The 14,562-nt window shown below is 47.4% G+C and overlaps 1 protein-coding gene across 2 annotated transcripts in view; it reads right to left on the reverse strand.

The window, feature by feature from the left end:
• Nucleotides 1-14,562, reverse strand: part of TNN (tenascin N) — a 72,910-nt gene that overhangs the window by 5,952 nt on the left and 52,396 nt on the right. For both annotated transcript variants that reach the window (XM_086342442.1, XM_086342441.1), the window contains 5 exons: nt 13,643-13,773; nt 12,516-12,648; nt 11,697-11,848; nt 6,259-6,355; nt 5,174-5,341 (listed from right to left, as the gene is read on the reverse strand). In XM_086342442.1, the coding sequence (XP_086198568.1) occupies nt 5,174-5,341; nt 6,259-6,355; nt 11,697-11,848; nt 12,516-12,648; nt 13,643-13,773 (681 nt within the window). The remainder of the gene's footprint in view (nt 1-5,173; nt 5,342-6,258; nt 6,356-11,696; nt 11,849-12,515; nt 12,649-13,642; nt 13,774-14,562) is intronic.

The raw sequence follows: 14,562 nt of genomic DNA on the forward strand, positions 1-14,562 counted from the left end.
TTTCACTCTGTTGTCCCTTCCTCCTCCTCCCTTCAATCTTTCCCAGCATCAGGGTCTTTTCTGAGACACAGCAAAACCTCTTCCCCCATTAATTTTCTCCAATGAAAGAAGAGCAAACTGTGCCTTCATTCACAGGCATTTCTTCATCTCCTTAGATTTTCCGCAGATAGTTCCCTATAGTTCAAAATACCACACAATGGCTCCCTTAGTAACACTTTTAACGAGCACAGTTTACCTAACTTGCAAGTAAGTTCCAAGAGCTGTTTTCTAAGCACCTGTGCAGAGACTGTTTCTTAAAGATCTCCTTGTGGCTATCTAACCTTGGGCACTGGGATAAAGAAAGGTGAAGCAGGTTGTGGCCTCAGTGGCCCCTACCCCCAATCCATGATGGATTATCTACCTTCTAGCTTCAGAGATTGAAGCCACACTAATGTTCCAAATGTAGATAGTGAGTGCTCCCATAAATTAAAAACTAACTTTTCTTTGGTCATCAGGCCCTGGCTAAGACAGTGTTCTGATGTATTAAGCTTATCTCCCCAAGGAAAATAAAGCAGAAAAGTCAATGGTGGTTCTCTGGGAGTTTTAGGAGAAAACATTGATGAGAGATAAGTGCCCCACTTCTAATGTAATGGCCTTGGGTGGGAGGAGTCAGTGGCAAGCCTGTAAGAGGTCTGAACCCAAGCCCAGGTGGGGCTGCTGAGATGGTCAGCACCCAGCTCATCAAAATATCTCTTGGGGCAGAGGGGTGGCCAGGGGGGTCCCTACTGGGCCCAGTGGTTAAGAATCCGCCTGCCATTGCAAGGGACACAGGTCCGATCCATGGTCCGGAAAGCCCCGACATGCTGCAGGGCAACTAAGCCCATGGGCCACAACTACTGAGCCCGTGATCCAGAACCCATGCTCTGCAACTACTGAAGCCCTAGAGCCCGTGCTCCACAATGAGAGGGGCCACCGCAATGAGAAGCCTGTGTGCTGCAACTAAAGAGTAGCCCCCGCTCGCTACAACTAGAGAAAGCCCATGCACAGCAATGAAGACCCAGTACAGCCAAAAATAAATAAAAATAAACAAATATTTAAAATATAAATATATATAAAAATCACTCTGGAACCAACTCTTCTCCTCTCGTACTTCCTGAGATAGGAAAGATGAGCCGGCAGCTAAGCCGTCTCAGGCCAGAAGCTGTTAGCATCACATCCTCTGTGAATGACACGCAGGCGCAGGATCACGTGTCTGGACCTTGAGCATCTTCCACTCGGAGACCAAGAATAGGCTGATGAAAGTGTGATTTGTGTCACCTCCAGCTTTCCCTTTTGTTCATGTGTCAACAATGTTTTCCTTCTTTAAGTGCCAGTACTTAAAAAATTCACTTCAAAGCCAGGAAGACACTGGCATTTGGGGTGGAACAATTTTTCACTGTGGGTATCTGGCAACCCTGGCCCCAGCCCACTGAATGCTGGCTGAGTTCCTCGTCACATTTCTAAGTGTCCGTAGAGGGTGAACCATCCCTTCTTGAGCAGCTCTAAGTCTCTGAAATCAGCTGTAAGTGGCTAGTTAGCCCACAGAAATCCTTCTGCACCACCCTGAATGTCTGCCTATTTATGTTTTCAATATAATCTCCAAATTAATGAACAGCGGCATCCTGAAGGTAGAGCTCATAGAATGTCCTACCTGTCTCACTCCAAGAATCAGAAAGTCAATTGATCTGGCATTACCTTGCTGGAGTTTCCTTCAAGGAGAATAATGTGCTGGATTTTTTAAAATTAATTTTTATTGGGGTATAGCTGCTTTACAATGTTGTTTTAGTTTCAACTGTACAGCAAAGTGAATCAGCAACACATATGCTTCAGTCATGTCCGAATCTTTGAAACCCTGTGGACTGTAGCCTGCCAGGCTCCTCTGTCCATGGGATTCTCCAGGCAAGAATACTGGTGGGTTGCCATGTCCTTCTCCAGGGGATCTTCCTGACCCAGGGATCGAACCCGTGTCTCTTATGCCTCCTGCACTGGCAGGCAGGCTCTTTACCACCAGCGCCTCCTGGGAAGCCCTATTTAGCACAATAGCTGCTTTACAAGGTTGTGTTAGTTTCTCCTGTCCAGCAAAGTGAATCAGCTACACATACACATATATCTGAGTAGGGTTCCCTGAGCTATACAGCAGGTTCTCCTTAGTTATCTATTTTATACATAGTATCAACAGTGTGGATATGTTGATTCCAATCTCCCAGTTCATCCCTCCCCTCCCTCCCGCTTTGGTGTCCATATATCTGTTCTCTACATCTGTGTCTCTATCTCTACTTTGCAGCTTCTTGATTTGACTTCAGTAGAAGCAAAAGTTGAGGGTCCACCTGGACAGTCTGAGTAGGGATAGTCTAAAACCTCAGTTATCCACCAGAGCTGTACATCTCTAGTTCCAAAAAGAGTGACAACAGGGTTCAAGGCTGGGGAGAGCTGGCCCACGCCTGGAGATGCAAAATGTTCGCTTTCTACCGGAATGCCCTGTCCTCTAAGGAGAGCTGGCCCATGCCTGGAGATGCAAATGTTCGCTTTCTACCGGAATGCCCTGTCCTCTAAGGAGAGCTGGCCCATGCCTGGAGATGCAAAATGTTCGCTTTCTACCGGAATGCCCTGTCCTCTAAGGAGAGCTGGCCCATGCCTGGAGATGCAAAATGTTCGCTTTCTACCGGAATGCCCTGTCCTCTAAGGAGAGCTGGCCCATGCCTGGAGATAGCAAATGTTCGCTTTCTACCGGAATGCCATGTCCTCTAACCAGTGCCTCATCATCTAGGACATAAGCAGCCAGAAGCTTGCTAAATTTCAAAATCCTCCTTGGGGACCAATCCGCACATATAAGGAAAGCTCAAACTCCACTAACCCCACCACTATAATTCAGAATTTAAGAGTAAGAATGATAGCACACAGGGGAAGATTAGACCGCTGCCTAAATGCTGCATGAATTCTGAGTCTCTCAAGGCTTCCTATTAAAAAATACATCCTCCACTGACCAGCACTTGTTGGCCTGCACAACCTTAGAATGGGAATTAGCCCCTAATCGCAGTTAAAATGCAAATACAGTCCCCGGGAGGAGAATCAGAGTAATTCACAAAGATGTTGACTCCTTTTCACTCATTTTCCCATTAGCATCAGGTCATTTACTGGATTAGGATAGACCTCAGAGAAGGGACATTTGAATACTAGAGGGAGGGGGATGAGGTAGCCTGGGAGGGCAGGCTTGAGCGAGGTCCCCAGCGGAAGGCCCATGAGGGGAGTGGCTTCAGGGAGGGACGTGGGCACAAGTGCCAAAGGGAACCAGCCCAACCCATACCTTATCTGGAGAAGGTGCCATGGGTGGAGTCTCTGAAGACTGGGCTTTTTCAGCCCGAGAAAGGAAAGCTGACTGATCACTGTGGTCAGGACTGAACAGGGAACTGGGAAGAAAAGGGATGGCCAGATATTTAACCATGTGGGCTGAGCTAGAACCCAGGAGGAGGCCGGGTTTGATGAAATAAAGCTCATATTTTCTGGCAAGATACAGGGCCCATCTGGGCCTCGTTCTTCCCCTTTAGTGTGTACCACGCATCTGTGTTAACCAGACCTCTTTAGGAAATGATACTCCCTCTTAATATCCTCAAGGAGCCACCATGAATCATGACCTGTGATCCAATACTTTGTATGCGGTGTAGATCTGGACTTTGTAAACTGTCAATGATACATCATTTGACAGATTTATAATCCTCTATCTCAAAAACTCATCTAACTGTGCTCTGACCTCTAACAGGAGAGACAGTCCTCTGAGTTTTCTGAAAGACTGCCACCCGGGTTATAATCCTCGGGTTGGCTGGAATAAAACTTCCATGTCTTTCTTGTTTTTCATTGACAGGTCTAAGAGAGACTGCAGTGTGCACACCCCTTCCCCTCTGGCTGGAATGCAATCTGATCAGCTACAGTTGGTGGAAGAGGGTGAGAGGCAGTGCACTCACTCTTACAAAAGGGTGTCTTGTAATCCCTCTCATTCGATTAATATCCTTAGACTGAACTAAATACCCATCTGTGCTTCCCAATTGTATTTTAACTGGCTTTTTTCTATGCCTGACTTCCACGTTTTTTATATCAACCCTGAATATTCACTGGAAGGACTGATGCTGAAGCTGAAGCTTTGGCCACCTGATGCGAAAAGCCAACCCATTGGAAAAGACCCTGATGCTGGGAAAGATTGAGGTCAGGAGAAGAAGGGGATGACACAAGATGAGAGGTTGGATGGCATCATCAACTCAGTAGACATGAGTTTGAGCAAACTCTGGGAGATAGTAAAGGACAGGGAAGCCTGGTGTGACACAGTCACTGGGGTCCCAAAGAGTTGGACACGACTGAGCGACTAACACACACACACACACACACACACATTCCTACATAGCCCCAACAAAGTCAAAAACACGCTATGTCAAACACTAGACTTACTTGCTAGGGTTTAAAGACGATAAATATAGGTTTAAAGTATAGTATTAAAACAATAACCACACCTTGCATCTTAAAGAAAATGCTCAGTGTCATAATTTCAGTATTTCATCAGCTGCTTAATTTTGTTCTTTTCCTTTCACGACTTAACACACCACCAACTGGCTTAAATCCAGTGAGACGCTAATTGCAGCTACCGTTCCCCTCCTTTCAGCTGAACTGTTAATTTCTGTGTTGTCATAGTTGTGTGGAGTTAATGAGACCTAGACTTCTTATTGTGTGAATCAGCACTTTCATTCTTCTGTCTTTATTTATGGCAAAGTACCACAATCGATTTAAATAACACACACACAGGCACCGCTGTGCAAGAGTGGCAGCCACACTGCTGAAGCCTAATAAGAGGTGGGCAGACACCGTGAAATCTCTCAGAATGTGGGTTCTTCAGCTAATGTACAGCAGCCTGAATTGGGGCAGTAGAAGAGGAAGAATTTTACTGGTAGGGGATCAGTGTGTAACATACAGAAGTTCTGATTTTATGGTCAAAGATTGCTTTGATGATTCTGTTTAACCCCCTACAGGGAGCAGGGCCTCAGCTGTTCAGTGAGGACAATTCACCTTTGTAAAACAATATTCCGTCCCCCAAGTCTACAGCAGGTGGCCGACCCAGCCTCAAGACGCACCAGGCAGGAGACCCCAGCAGGAAGGACACATTTTGTCTTACCTGCCGTGCCTCTGTATTTCCCGACTGTGAGCCTGTACCGCTCCTTGCTGGAGGCCACCTGGAAGGAGTCGTACACAGCATAGGCAGATTCGTTGGCAGTCTGTAAGTCCACTCTCACCTCATAGCGGGTGGGCGTGCCCATGGTGAGGTTGTGTAGCTTGTCAAGTCCTAAGAACAAGGAACAGAATTCTGGTAACCAACTACCCTGTGTGTGTGAGCACCCACCGTTTGCATCTGAGACTTTCAGTCCCCCAAAGGTGCCTTGGCCTTTTCCTCCTGTGATAATGGGAGGGTTTTCCCTATTCCTTCTCTTCTGGGGGAGGGGGTGCCTGTTTTCTCAACCCATTATGTCTTTGGCATAGTCATGCTTCTGAGTGTGGAAACCATGCCCTCTGGGAGGGAGCGGGGGTGGAGGGTAGGTAATCATGGGATGAATCTACCCCCACTGACTCCTTCTCTCTCAAGCAGGAGCATTCCTACTTATCATCCACTTATCTCACCAAGCGGGAGAGGAGATCAACCACTGACTTCAAGGTCACTGATGGGATTTTTGAACCAAGCAAACCACAAAACTCATCTACTCTATCAGATGCTGCAAATCAGCATGATGAGTTTCTAATTCTTCATTTCCCAATTGATGCTTCTGGCTATTTCATTCTCCACGAACATCTGCTCCAGAAAAGAGCAGAAGGAAAAGGGAGAAAACAATGCCACAATGACTGGCATTCCTCACAGAATTCCAGGGAACCTGTGCGACTTCCCAGTGAGAGCCCAGAATCCCAATCAATCAATAACTGCTCTCCTCCTGTGGCTTCTGAGAAGTTCAGGCTGCAGGGAGATTGTATGGGGCTCAGATGCAGGAGAAAGCCCACGTGTGGCAGTCCCACCCTCCCACACACTCAGTGCACACGAGAACCTTCCCAGTGACCTGGCCCCACCAACACCCTGGTGGGCAGCTTCCTCAGTGCCCCCGTCACCTGGAGCCCTTCCTGAATGTGGGGAGCTCCCTCAAGATGCCTGATCAGCTTCTTAGGGAGGAATCTCCCCTCCACACCCCAGCCTTCAGGGATGCTCAAAGATCATACCAAGCCAGAACTCCTTCATGGGGTCGCCGAAGCCTTCCACGTAGGTCCGCCAGCGCTTGAAGAAATCCAGCTGCCCGGTGTTCCTCCTCTGGAAGACCTGAAGAGGGAGACTGGTGTTTCTCTCTGACACACGTGGACAGACGTGGCTGAATGAGAGAGGACAGCATGGCACGCTGGGGGCTGCCCTGAAGATGGACAGAAGTGGCCAGGAGGTGAAACTGATGGGGGTGGTGAAGGACCGAAGTGGAACCGAGAGAGAGGAGGACGTCAAGACTGCCTTTTGAGTTCTGGGCTCCCAGTGCTGATGGGAATTCACTCTGCCGATTGCTGAGAAAGGGGCTCTGAGAGAGGACAGTTTCCATGGGGGCAACATCGCTCATTTGGGGACCTAGTGAGTGTGAGTGGCTTCTGAGGTATCCTGGTGAATGAAGGTGCCATAGGAGCTGCTGAATGTAAGGGCCAGAGCTCTCAGGAGAGGGCCAGGCTGGACTTAGAAGGTGAGCACATGTCTGAGATAGTGCTGGCACTCACCAAGTCCAATTTCACTCTCCTCTCCTCCAGGACACAAAGAGACTTTTTGTTTTAGCCTTTCTTGCAGTTAAGTTGGAACCATGTGACTTGTTCCAGCTACAGGACTAAAAGCGGGGGCACAGGGTATGGGGAGGGGGTCTCCCCACTCTCTCCCCTATTGCCCCAGGCCATGGTGCCATGGTGAAGGCCACATGTCAAGAGGGCAGAACCATGAGCTGGAATCAGCCTGAATCCCTGAGTCACCACTTAGTAGTGACTTTGCACACGTGAGAAAAAAAGCCTTTTATGGGTTAAATCACTGGAATTAGGTGTTAGTTTGCTACTACAGCTTAGCCCATTCCATCCTAACATGGAAAGCCATCAGGACACAGAGAGGGAGATGAAGCCATTGGAAGGATGAGATAAAAAACAGGACTGAAAGGAGCAAGTGGCCTAGAATGAAGACTTGTGGATCCCAAGATATAAGAGCCACACACCACAGGATGAGATCATGGAGGAGAAAGAGGAGCAGCTGGTGATGTGAAGGACAATCGGGAAAATGTGGAATCAGAAAGGCCACCAGAGGAAAGTGTGCCCGACAGTGTCACATGCTGGTGAGAAGTCATGGAGCGTGATGCCCAAACTGCCCACAGACTCTGGTGACACGGAAGCACCAGTGACTTGAGCGAAGGCCGTGCTAGTGAGTGATGAGGGCAGAAAGCCAACCAGTTTCAGCTGAAGAGTGAGTGAGAAGGGACAACACAGAGACACAGTTGGGGCTGTTTCATGAGAGTATGGGCTGCTTTCTTTTCAAAAATCCCTCCATCTGGGGAAGGGAGGTAGTGCTGGTCAGAATCACTCAATTCTTTTCTATGAAGTAAATCTAAAAAGCATCTAAAGGCTAAACACACCTATGTATACTTTTGCACTTCTAATTCCTCCTGGCCTTGGCAGCCAAGCTAGACGCCACCCTAGCTAACCCCACACAGGAGTCTGGAACTCCCTAGGAATGGAGTGGCATCTTCCTCTCCACCTTCTGTCCTTTGCGCTCCTTCAAGAGCAGAAGCCCCAACACAAAATCCAGTCCCCCTCTTTTCCACCATGTGCCTTGAAGTCAACCACTTCATCTGGAATTTGGTGAGGTAGACCTCCTAATATTTGAGCATTCTTGATACATTTTTCTCTGGGAAGACACAGGGACGGAGGAGAGAGCAGGTTGCCCACAACAGTGCCCAGAGCTCACTGCCAACTCCTGAAGCATCAGTCCCTGTCTGCTGGCCTGGGGGGCACTGAATGAAGGGTGGGGGTCCTGGCAGGGGGTTGGTGACTCAGTCATTTCTGTTCCTGAGCATCAGTCTACTTGTTGTCCAACAGGGTTGGAAGCGGGAAGGAGGTGTCTGCCCCTAGAGGTGCTAGGAGGACTCGTGAGACAGGGTGTGTGAAGGGTAGAGAGCTGCGAGCAGAACTTAGGGATGCTCACGGTGAACAACTGCACTAACACTCACTAACACTGTTGTTCCCTCTCCCCTCTTCTTATGTGTCCATCTTGTAGAGACACCACCTTCCTTCCCTGGCTTCCTTGATTTCTCTTTTCACTTACTGATCTATGTAACAAGTGCTCGTTGAGCATTTTTAAAGGCTGACTCCAGGGCAAGAATATACAATGCCATTTTACAGATGAGAAAGTGTAGAAAATCAAATAGAGTCACACAGCCAACTATTCAGTGGCTGATGCAAAGATAAAAGACTGCCTCATCTCTCCCTGAGGAAGTCTGAAAACACCAGCTATGTGGAGTCTACTGTTTAAAGAGCATGCCTTAAGATTCTGGGGCTGTTCATTTCCTATTACGGCACCTGGGACTCCTGGATCATGAACAATGAAATCCTAGGGCATCACCATTTGGTTCCATACACACTGCACCAAATTCTATTCCCACTAATGTAGTTAGTTCCCGTGTAAGGTCAGGCTCAAATCTGATCCCACTCTCCTAGGACAGAGGCTTTACAAAGGCATTTGGTCTCTATCTCCAATCAATGAACATAGTGCCAAAGTATTTTTTTGTTTGTTTATTTGTTTATTTTACTAATGCTTCAGTGTGGCTAGAGAAATTGGAAAAAAAAAAAAAAAGGTTCTGATGCTCTTTGCATCACTATAGACCCAGCTCTACACTTACTAGCTGTCTCCTTGGGCAAGTCAGTTAGCCTTGACTAGCCTCACTTCTCTAAACTATGAGATCAAGATGTTAATAGCTTATTTGTCATTATCTTAAATCAAGGCTTCAGCATGGTCATGAATCATGATAAATCATAAAGGCCAGAGTCTGGCTCATACAGATATAATGAGTGATTATTATATCTCAGTAAATGTGTTAGCTTGCATTTTATAATGTCAGATTTCAAATGAACTGACCCACAGGGATCATTTGTACATCTTGATCAGGCAGCCTTAATTGACTCACTGAGAATCTAGTCCATTCCCTTCTATGAGGTGAAAATACCTTATAATGAACTATTTGGGATAACAGAAACCCCTTGCCAAATAAATCTCAAAGGAGAAAAAAATCTTTGATTCTAACAACAGAGCTTTGTTGTACTCTAGAACTTTCAGTCCTAAATGACTAAATCAGGAGGAAAAAATGAAAATCTCACTTAGATGCCTGTGGAAAGAGCCTCTCATGTAGTTCTTAGGACTTGCAAGATGGGAAACAGAAATGGAAATATTTGAGACACTTAAGTGTTCCTTAATAGTCTCCATTCCAGCTTCCCACCCGTAGCCTCAGTTACCTCAGGGCAGAGTTCTGGCTAACCCAAGTTAATCAAATTGTGTTCTTGCTGCCTGAGTGGAGAAGAATTTCCTTAAAAGGATTTGAGAAGCTCAGTTTATAAGGATAATATACTATGATCATCTTTCAGTGACAGAAGACTTTTGAACACCCCAAAACATGGAAATTGCCAGTAAAAGATTCAGTGGAGAGGTTTGCAGGACTCCACATATTTTCTGGAGTGTAGTGGCTTCGAGGAGAACCCTATAGAGTCTCAGTTCATGTAGTATCTTCAGGAACCTGGGTGAGAAAACAAGACTAGGGAGGGGATGGGGCACTGGCATTGGTGGGAACCCAGAGTTATTTCTGGAACTGACCTCTGTGTTCTGGCAAAGGTCACTTGTGTGGGCAAGATGTAAAAGGCAAGCTCCTTGAGGTCAGGGATTTTTGTCTATTTGGTCCACTGCTGGTTCCTAAGTATATAGAACAGTACGCGACACACAGTAGGCACTCAATAAATATTAGTGGGAAAGAATCATGGATACTCCCAGGCAGACAGACTAGCAACAGGTCTCTTTCAAAAAATTGTCCCAGACAAACATCTCTTTGCCTGGGTGAGGCTGGCTTTCAAGAAGGCCACATCAACAGGGACTTCCTTGGAGGCCCATTGGTCAGGATACTGCACTTCCAAAGCCAGAAGCATGGGGTCCATCCCTTATTGGGGAACTAAGATCCCATATGCCATGCAGCACACCACCGTCCACCCCCGAAAGCAAACAAAGAAACAACAAAAAGACCACACTGGACAGTACAGACATCCTGCCAATGGGTGACTACAGGGACAAAGGCAGGGAACTGGCTTCAAGCTTGAAGGTACAGAAGCGCAGAGGTACAGTGGTGCTGAGGAGAACAGCAGGTGCAGCCCTATGAGTCTAGTCAGGTGGATGGCCTCCATGTGACACTCGGTTCCATTATTTTTACAAATAAATCAGGAATGTCCCCCATCTGATCCATTTCTGCCTTTCGGCCATCAGATGCAGCTGTGTGGATAATAAGTTTTCCTCTTTGCTGCTTATCAGATGGCATCATTTTATCTGCGGCTGCTCGAGTGTCTTTGGTTCCACAGGCCCTGAGCGAATGTGTAAAGGAACATAGTCTGAGCTCTATGAGATCATGCTTTCTCCTTCCCACAGCAAGTGTTGGAAGCACAGCGGGTCAGGCTGCAGGCTGGTTTGGAGCAGTGAGAGCCTCTCACTGTTCAGGCACAGGGAGAAGGGGGTAAGGAGAAGTGGAAAGATCAGATTGAAAGTCTCAAAAGCAGCTCATCGTATAATTGGATCAGCAGATGCAATCAAAGAAGGTACCATGCGGTTTAATGGTCCACAGAGAATAAAACCTCCACACAGATGTGAGATGATCAGAACATTGCAAGTTTCCTTCTTTCAGGGTTTAGCCTTTCGTATCAAAGTTCCAAAGGCCCTGCTTCTGTACTGTGGAGCCAGGATGCAGAGCTTGGGCAACAGGCTCCAAAATTCAGAGGACTGAGCCCCCAAAGAGGCCATGTATTTCCATCTTGGATGACCTGAGATGACCCACTGGGAAAACCAATGACCCAGGAGGCTGGAATCCTAGAATCTGGTCCCAACTTTGTTATTAACTCATGTGACCGACTCAGTAGACATGAGTTTGAGCAAACTCCAGAGGATGGTGAAGGACAGGGAAGCCTGGAATGCTGTAATCCATGGTGTCGCAAAGAGTCGGACATGACTGATCAACTGAATGACATGTGACTTGGTCAGAGTGCTTCTCCTTTTGGGCTTCAATCTACCCATCTATAAAGTATGAGCAATATAATCTCTCTCATTCTATAGCTTATATGTGAAGGTCGTGTTTATGAGTGTGCTTTGCAGAGAGTAAAATGTAGGCAACTCACGTAAAGAGGCCATTAGTATTAATAGATGGTGATAAACCCACAAGCCTTCCCAAACATCAGCCTGAATGTAACCAAGCCTGCTCTATCCCAGGAATCAAGTACCTCGGGCTCTGTTCTTACAGTTCTCTGTTCTTACAGTTCTCTGTTCTCTGAAAATAGCTGCAAGGCACCAAAGCATCTCTCTCCCATGGATGAAGAAGAAATAGAGCTGCCCAGGGCTCTGTGTGACTCACAATCCAGCCACCTCCATCTGTGTCCATGTCACAGTACACCTGCAGGGGCCAGCTGGCATCCCCATGCAGGTAGATGGTGTAGAGGCCACTGGCGACGTTACTGTTCTGCTGAACTTGACTGCAGTCCGAAGGGTGTGGAAAACGGGCACCAACTGGAACCAAGCAGAAGGACAGCGTTGTTAGGAGAAAGGCAAGGGAGGAGGGGAGTGGGGCTAGTCCCGTATTTTAAGATCATTTATTTTGTTTAGAAATTATTTTGGAACCTCCTACTATTTTGTATCTTCCAACTCTTCACTCACGTCTTATTTTTCTCACTCACCCTGCTCTCATCAAACCCCTCAAATGTACTAGTGTGTGCTAAACAGTGTCCAACTCTTTGCGACCCTATGCACCGCAAGCCGCCAGGCTCCTCTGTCTGTGGGATTCCCCAGGCAAGAATGCTGGAGTGGGTTGGCCATGTCCTCCTCCAGTAGATCTTTCCAACCCAGAGACTGAACTCACATCTCTTACATCTCTTGCATTGGCAGGGGGGTTCTTTACCACTGGTGCCACCAAATAAGGTCAAGTTCATATCACTTCCTCCTCTGACCAAAGCCCCACCTCTTCCCCTCCACCAGACAATACTCCACTTCACTCCCTTCCTTCATCTCTTTACCATGGGATGGATTTCTTCTGAATTCATAACCCCACTTCCATTTCCCCTTGTCTAGAGAAATCCAGAGCCCTGTCGCCACTCGCTCTTCCTTGGACACATTTTCTGGCTTGTCCCATGCTTGTCCTGCACTGCAGTCTAATTCAGAGTGCATGAGGTCACATTACCTGTGGAAAGGTTTGTAGATACGCTCCTGCTCCGGCGATCACCCTTAAAGGCAATCAAGGAGACAGGCAGGGTGACACCCTGCTCAAGGCCTTGCAACTCAAACCTCTGGTCCCCTCTTCCAAGCTGCACCTCCTAGCAAACAAAGAAGACAGCAGACATTCACTCATCACCCGCAGCACCTCAGTGTCAACAGCACTCCCTGGTGCTAATGACAGAAGCTCCTTGGGAGGGCAGAGTTTTGTCTTTTTGAGAGCTCAGTAGTAACCCAGAATCCCAGTAGGTTCCAGCCGCTTCTCTTTAGGGCTGTGCCATGAAGATTCAGCACTTCTGGGAGGTCTAGCTGGGAACCAGCACCTCAAACTGCCACCGGGGCAGCGACCTCGAGGGGAGTACACATGAGGTCTCCTGCCCTCCAGATACAAGCTGGGGCACCAACAACAGCCACTACGGGCAGCAACAGGCTAACAACACCAAGCTGAGAAAGTAATGGGCAAGGTGAAGCTGGCCACTGATCTCTGAGGCAGGGAGATAGCTGGGTTTTCAATAACCTTTCTCCCTAGGCTTATAGTGGCAGCTTTACCACTGAGATAATGAATATATCAAGGTGCCCTTCCTTTTTTCCTTCCTCCCTTTTTTCTTTCAAGGAAAGAGAATAATAACTTTCCACTGGGACAAGTCACAAAAATATGCTGGCTTTCTAATTCCAGGTGAGAGGTATAACTCTTGAAATAAGGTTAATCAAATTCATTGAATAAATATTTATTGAACACCAACCATGTGCTAAGTTCCAAACACTTCAGACACAAGGCGAGGCAAAGCAGACAAAAATTCCTTGTCCTCGTGGAGCTAACATTTACTGGGGAAGTAACACGGGACAGATGTGTGGCCAGCAGATACGTGACAGGCAGCTAGGAAGGAGCAGGCACGAAGGTTAGTCCCATAAAATGAGACCACACGTACACTGTTCACAAATGACCACGTTTAGCATTCTCCCTTGCATACAGCAAGTGATCAGTAGGGATCAACACGTTCATAAGAAGGTTGCCATGGACCAGCTATTGGTCGGCCCCAGTGAGTTGCTGTACATGGAGGCTGGGGCAGAAGAGAAAAGGCAAGTGTCTGGTACCTTGACAGTGCCGTCTGGGAACTGGTAGGTCAGAATATAGCCATCGATCTCGGCAGAGGGGGGTGTCCAGGTCAATACCCCACCGGACTGGGTTACAGCAGAAGGATGAAGGTTTTGGGGAGGGTCAATGTCTGTATATAAAACATCAAGTAATTATTATTACTAAGGTAATGAAAAGAGGTAATTTTTGAGATTTCCGCTTATATTCTCTACCTACACACTCCCATTTTCTTCTTCCTATCAAGCAAGTAGCAGGCTCCATTCCTCTTTGCCATAAGGTCTTTAGGATCTATTTTTCTAAAAGTATAAACCCATGGAGGACAAGAGGGTTAAGGGGTGAGTTTCAGAGGGAGTGAACCTGGGCTCCCACTTCCCCAGCAGATCTGCAGAGAGTGGTGGTGGTGATGGTTTAGTCACTCAGTCATGTCTGACTCTTGTGACCCCATAAACTGTAGCCCACCAGGCACCTCTGTCCATGGGATGGGATTCTCCAGGCAAGAATACTGGAGTGGGTTTCCATTTCCTTCTCCAGGGGTTCTTCCTGACACAGGGATCAAGCCCAGGTCTCCTGTACTGCAGGCAGATACTTTACTGACTGAGCCACCAGGGAAGCTGCAGAGAGTGGTGAGTATGAGCAACTTCGGTCAGCAAAGTCCTGGAGATGGCAGGGCTCCCAAAGTGGCAAGGAAGAACGAAGACCCAATGCTAAGACCCATATATATATATATATGATGTGGTAAATGGCACTCTGAGTTTGGGAGTAGCAGAGGCAAACAGATCTGAAAGGCCCCTGCATACAGAAACCAGGGGCACTCAGTAAAAACACCTGCCCAGAAAGATGACCGAAAAACCAGATGGGACCCCATGCCTGGCCTTGGAAAATCACCTGAGACCTCACACTCAGCCCTGAGGGAGGAGCA

This window comes from Bos grunniens, chromosome 16 (genome assembly GCF_055505025.1).
Source record: "Bos grunniens cultivar Pamir isolate PY7600 chromosome 16, Bosgru_T2T1.0, whole genome shotgun sequence".
NCBI lineage: Eukaryota > Metazoa > Chordata > Mammalia > Artiodactyla > Bovidae > Bos > Bos grunniens.